The sequence below is a fragment of the Pyxicephalus adspersus genome, chromosome 12 (assembly GCF_032062135.1).
Source record: "Pyxicephalus adspersus chromosome 12, UCB_Pads_2.0, whole genome shotgun sequence".
Taxonomy (NCBI): domain Eukaryota; kingdom Metazoa; phylum Chordata; class Amphibia; order Anura; family Pyxicephalidae; genus Pyxicephalus; species Pyxicephalus adspersus.
Genome location: NC_092869.1, coordinates 41,686,037 through 41,692,683, shown reverse-complemented (window position 1 = coordinate 41,692,683; position 6,647 = coordinate 41,686,037). Strand labels below are relative to the sequence as shown.

General features: G+C 37.8%; 1 protein-coding gene across 1 annotated transcript in view; it reads right to left on the bottom strand.

Moving 5' to 3' along the window:
* The window catches only part of SLC25A47 (solute carrier family 25 member 47), a 9,333-nt gene extending 8,013 nt beyond the window's left edge, over window positions 1–1,320 (bottom strand). Inside the window, exons 1-2 of the mRNA XM_072427454.1 lie at window positions 871–1,320; window positions 306–377 (exon numbers count right to left, since the gene is read on the bottom strand). Of these exons, the coding sequence (XP_072283555.1) occupies window positions 306–377; window positions 871–966 (168 nt within the window). The 5' untranslated portion in view covers window positions 967–1,320. The remainder of the gene's footprint in view (window positions 1–305; window positions 378–870) is intronic.
* Window positions 1,321–6,647: the final 5,327 nt, after the last annotated feature.

Here is a 6,647-nt window from a genome sequence, read left to right as displayed (position 1 = left end):
TAATAGTAGGAGTAGTAGTAGTGGTGGGGTAATAGTGAGGGGTAGTAGTGGGAGGTAATAGTAGGAGTCGTAGTAGTGGTGGAGTAATAGTGGAGGGTAGTAGTCAGAGATATTAGTAGGAGTAGTAGTAGTGGTGTGGTAATAGTGCAGTAGTACTGGTGGTGTAGTAGTGAGGAGTATTGGTGTGGAAGTAAGGGGTAATAGTGAGGGGTATTAGTAGGAGGTAATAGGATTAGTAGTAGTAGTATAGGGTAATTTTTTCACAATGGTGGTTCGCCAAAATCAGAAATATTAGCAGTCCTTACTTTTTCCACTTTATACGTTGAATGGATGCAGTGCCAAATTCCGAGGTAGTTTCTTTGTGTCTGAATTCGGACCTGAAATTAAAAGCCCAAACCATTAATTGTGGAACCATGAGAGGTCTGCAGGACTATATGTACAATACGGCTCCTATGTACCCTTGTTGAGAGCAACAGGCAGATCAGTAAATGCCCCGGATGTATTCGAGCAAAGTCTAATATTCCTCAATCTGGGTTTCCTTGACCAATGAGCAGATTGATCTCCTACCTACCCTGACCATGGGGGCCAATGTTTAGCAGTGTAAGGGGTCATTTCTACGCTGACCAAATCAGGTAAAACTAATTGTGAGAATATTACTGAATATAATTGTAAGATGTTGGTAATGCCCTGGGTGCAGGGTCTGACTTTGGGATGGGGGTTGCTGGGCACCTTCTACAGCAGCCTGCCAATCAAGGTCCTTTAGTTGGCTGTTGTGTGGTCCAGGGTTTGCTTTAGGGTTTACAAACACCCAAAAACTGTTTTTTTGTAGAAACTTCTAAAACATTACAGAGAGCACTGAAAATAATATACCTTAACTGTATCCAGGGGGTATCCCACCATCACTCCACATGCTCCTGCAAAAAAGCACAGCAGATATATCATGCAGATAAAGATTACATATAACATATGTCATTACCTAGATAGCACACCTTGGATTTTATATTGTACTGGACTATGGACTTGAAATGGACTGTGTCCACTGACATACTGACAAACCTGACATTAAAAATTCATGGGGCTACACTTGTGGGTGGCAGGGAAGCTTTCTATGCATACTCAAGAATAAGGCCGTCAGAAAATAAACCTAGGTTTATACTCAGTAGATGGCGCTTTATCCTCATGTAAAGTAAAAAAACAAACTGTATTAGTTTGTTACACACTTAACAGGAGGACACAGCACCATCTATTGGTGTCCAACAATAATGCACAAAAGATCACCTAAGAACAAGTGACCCCTTATAACCAACTGAAAAGTACAAAAAACTATAACCTGTAAAAGGTGTTGGGGGTGGTAGAGAAACATTGGGGTGTCTGTTAATTACTCTTTTAAATGTCAGCATTGACGGCCAAATTTTTGTGTTTATAATCAGGTCATAGTATTTTCAGGTAAAATCAGGTTTATATTCAAATCGATTTATATTTGAATATTTATAATTATAATAAATCAATTTATTTAAATTAGTAAGTTATGGTTTTTTGTAAGCAGAAGTAACTTTACATGAAAGTTCCTTTCACATTACAGTGAGTATAATCACAGACGGTCCTAATGTCACTTTTATTCGAGGTCCTGATTCCCCTATATAGAATAAATTATGGTGTCATTATCACTAGAGGGGTCACCAGCAGGAGGAAGGAGGTCCTGATTTCCCTATATAGATAGAATTGTGGGGTGTATCATCAATCATTGGAGGGGGCACCAGAATGAGAAAGTAGGTCCTGATTTCCCAATATAGATAGAATTTTGAGGTCATCACCACTAGAAGGAAAGAGGTCCTGATTCCCTCATATATACTTATGCAAATTCTAGTTCTGAAGACCTTACAAAAAGATATTGATAAGATAAAACATGTTGGAGAAGGGCCCCATGGGTAACCATAAACCATTAGGAGAGTATATGTACATTATAGAGGGTGTGAATAGGGCAGGGCAGCATTTTAATATGAAGCTAATATCATGGGGGCAAGCGAGCAGGAGGAAAGCTGAAAACCTTAGACCAAAGTTTTTCTAACACAAAAAGAATAGTTGATGTTTGGAAGAAATTTCTGCTGATGTAGCGAGTCAGTATATAGTAAGTAAATTTACACATGCTTGGGATAAACACAGATCAATACTCAAAAAGAGGGAACTCTCAGTTTTTTTATGCCATCAGTCTTCCTATAGATAACATAGGACAACAAATGTCGGCCATTGACTGATTGTGTCACCTCTATAGACATGAATGGAGACAATGTCAGTGTGACGTCAGCATGGAGCAGACAGATTAATGAAATCGGCTTTACTGCCCGGGATCTTTGCCAATCGTGGTGTAATACGGCAGAGATTTGTGTTGACATGTGGGGGTGGCTGTTCAAATAAGAAAAAATGTTCTGCTGAACTATCTTTCCCTTTTAGTGTGAGATATTTAAATCTATCTAAATTTCCTTTTTTTTTTTTTCCAGATCTGTGCAGTAATCTAATGCAAAACTTTTACAATGTCCACGAACTTCCTGTATTAAAGACCAGTTACTGCTGTGCTCTCTCTTTGTGCACGGTGACTAGTCTTGTCTCCGCCCCTCCTGTATTTAATTATTATTAATATTATTATTAGTAATAATAGTGAACAGTATTTATATAGCACCAACATATTACACAGCGCTGTACAATAAATCGAGGTTTACATTTCATCTTTAGAAAGCAGTTTCAGCCTGAGCATGCTGCAGAGAGGGTCTCTCGCTCCTTGTGGGAGGTCTGACACGCCCCCTCCTGAGTCAGAATGGAGCTAGAATTCTCCAATCAGAATGGTGCATGAGCTTGATAGGAATAGCGCCATCTATAGGGAATGTATTGTGGTTTTATATATATGAACAATAATGCTTATGAGCAATCACAAACAAACAAGCAATTCCTTGCAAAGTTTTTATCACACAACCTATAGAAGCTCCACTCATTCTCAACCAACATCATTTAAAGAGGGCCCCATTTGCAATGCTAAGGGGCCCCATCCTCTATAGTTACACCTAGACATACCACTAAAAATAAATTACCACGCCCATTGGGTCTGCCATTGGTTTACATGGTATAATTGTAGAATTATCAGAAATCAGGGAAGGTGATGGCGGTTGGGTTCATCTTTGCCCTACTTGGACTTTATTGAGAATTAAACATTGAAAGGTCGCTGAGTTCCATCCCAGAGGACAGGAGGACCCCGGTGCCATCCAAGCGGACTTGGGACTTTCCATGACAACAAACCCCACTGATCTCTTCTCCTGATTGGACCTCATCCCATATCTTCCACTAATATGTCATTTTCTTATTTGCTGATTAAAAAAATATTTATCTAGATTCAAATGAATTGAGAGATAGAAATGGAAGTAAACCCTTCCTCCAAAAAAATAAATCTAATGCAAGCAAGACTTATCAAGATATTGCTTCATCAAAACCACATAAAGCTGACCTGTCATTTATATTCGCATTTGATTCAGCAGGGCACAGGTCAGCATTACCAAATGACAAATATTGCATTTATTTACATGCTATTTAGAGAGATATAACACGTCCAGATATTTACCACCTCTCATAGAGATCACAGTACTACCCCTGGCTATTTCTTCACATGTGTATCTCTCCAAAAAGACGGCACCATCTTTTTTCCGGCATCTGGTCCTTAGTTTGTGAACTGATATGACTGAGTACCTCTGCAGTTTTTATGTACAATGTTGCAGTCTGGTCTCTGGGGGAGAGGAGACTTGGGAAATGCCCTTCCTTGTCTGCCTGTCCCATACCAAGCCGTGCTCCCTCCGGTGTCATACATGTACTTCGTATTAAATATTGATTTGTGAAACAAAAACTTTATACAGAAAATAAAAAGTCATAAATATAAAAGTGCATCTTAAATAATGTAAATCAGTTAAGTATTTAATTTTCTGCTGACTCAGCATTTCCCCTGGTATTCGGTAAAGTAAGAGGGACTGTCACCCGCTTCCAGCAGTTCAGGATATAGAAGTGGATCATTCCGTCTATTTGTTCTTTCACTCATCAGAATGACAACAAAACTGAATGTTCCCAGCGATGCCAAGCTCAGAGTCTACAACAACCCGGACTGTGTCTAAAGTGTAAGTTTACCCAATCACTAGAATCCCAGATAAGCTTTAACATATTAATGACATTGCAGTGTTTTTTTAATAAACCGATACCTGTTGATGATATGAATGTGCATGTTTAGGCACTTCCTGTTATAGGGTGACAACGCTTTGTCCCTATGCCCCAATTGTGCTACTGAGTTGTCACCTTGTCACATGAGCTTACTTGGAATTCCCTTATTTAGATAATTGTCCCCAGGAGTGTCCCCATTGGATTTTCGTTGTTCTAGGGGCAGCTTTCTGAGTTTTGATTTCCCTGGCTTTTTGTTTGGGTGGGAATAATCACCAGGGGAAGGGTAACACAAGTGTTTCCTTTTATTGAATCAGTGTCTGAATATGTGACAGGGGACAACACTTAAATTACCAATCCTCCCTTTTAACCCTGTGATCAGCCATCAGTACCGGGCAGGATTTGGACAAAATGGGGCCCTAGGCAAATATGAAGTGGGGCCCCCATATGCACAGCATTTCAGCTTCCTGTACCCCCTGCCATTTTTGTTATTTGGGGCACTAGAAAAAGTAAAGAAGGGGACTTGGGGAATTGCCCATTTTACCTGGCCCCAAAAGCAGCCCTGCATGAGTGAGAGTTTACTTTAGGTTACTTTTTATTCCAGAAAGGAAACTTAATTTAAGACTTTAATTTGTTTTTTTATTTTAATTTAAGACTTTAATTTAAGACTTTAATTTGTTTTTTTAATTTAAGACTTTAATTTCATTAAGACTTATTAATTTAAGACTTTAAAGGCACCAGGATTGAACAAGCAATATCCATAAAATCACAATTTATTTCATTTTTTATAAAACATACATTATATCTCCATTTGTAATATGTTTCCATTGATCCATTCTCATCTATTGTTCTTGACGCGTTTCGCAGTTGCCGCCTCTGCTTCTTCAGATGGGGAAGCTATATCACAAATCCCAGTTTGCTGCTTAAAAGTTGCGTATTGAATATCCAGCAAACCTTTTCATTGGCTTATAGAATAAGCACTCAGACAGGAAAGGTTGTCAATGGCGTTCTTGACACGTTTCACAGTTGCCTCCTCTGCTCCTTCAGAAGAACTTGTGAACACAAAACAGAAAACTTTATATGTTTCCACCCAAAGTAAAGGCTTACGCCTATCCCCAGGCCGTTCCTTAATAAAGCTTAAATTTGGACAGCAAAGTATTGGAATTATTGGCATAAACCTTTACTTTGGGTGTAACATATATAGTTTCCAGGTAAATGTATTGTGTTCAATGTCAATTTATTGTCTTCAGAAGAAGCAGAGGAGGAAATTGTGAAACGCGTTAAAAATGAAGATGCCACTGACACCTCTCCTGTCTGGGTGCTTGTTCTATAAAGAATACAAATTTGCATCAATTGGGGCTTTTTAAGGCATATATCTTCAAAACAAAGAAGAATATAAATGTTAAAATCAAAAATCTCTTTAAAAGGGCACAAAAGTGTAGATGACATGTAACATTAATAAACACCCGTAAAAAAAATTAATACTCCGCCTAGGGAGGTTGTTATGTATTTCTTCATAGAATAAACTATAAATTATTAGTCCATATAATATTTGATATAAACAATTTCAACCTCCCAATCTTAACGCGTTTCATGGACATAATACCGCTTCATCAGGAGTACATGGTGGAGATAAGCCAATACTGAGACATAGATCACATTCATATCACAACAAATCATGAGTATTTAAAGAAACATCCACCTATGTACATTTCTTTATCTTAAACAGGCCACATCCCTAACATTCATAGGAAAAGATATGATTAAAGACATCAATTTTAAGCGGGACTTTTAAAGCCAATACCATCAATATTAATTACAAAAATAACAAAATGTTATTATTATTAAACATTAAAAACAAACGTCATTTCAAATACATAAAACACAATAAAATGATGGGTGTATATAATGACCTTTCCTTACAGAATACCCCCAAAGGGTTTAAACTTTGAATTACTTTTCAACGCGTTTCGCGGAGAAGATCCGCTTCTTCAGGAGGAAGGATATTAGAAGTGTGATGTTTGTACTTCCAGCAGCCCTCTTATTTAAAATTGTTGCAAGGAGAGAGGTGGTTATGGCGGCAATGGTATATTCAAATCCTGTTTAGCAAATTAGTGAGTAATCTCTTTCAATTTTCAATATAAATCACAGGGATCCTAAGTTTCATGCCCTTAGGTCCTCAAACAGATATAATAACAACAGCACATCCTTGTTCCTTTTCCATCGGATTCACTTGCAAGTGAGTCAGCAAAGCATGAGTACAAAATAATATAAAAACCTTAATACAAAATACACTTACACACAAATTTGTTAAAGAATCAATGAAAAATCAGACAGAAACCCCGCTTTGGACAAAATGGACCCAAAAATTCTGTAGATAACTACGTATGTTTGTTCAATAAACCAATTAAAGGATGTGCTGAATATTAGATACACACTTTTTAAGCATAAAACTGTGA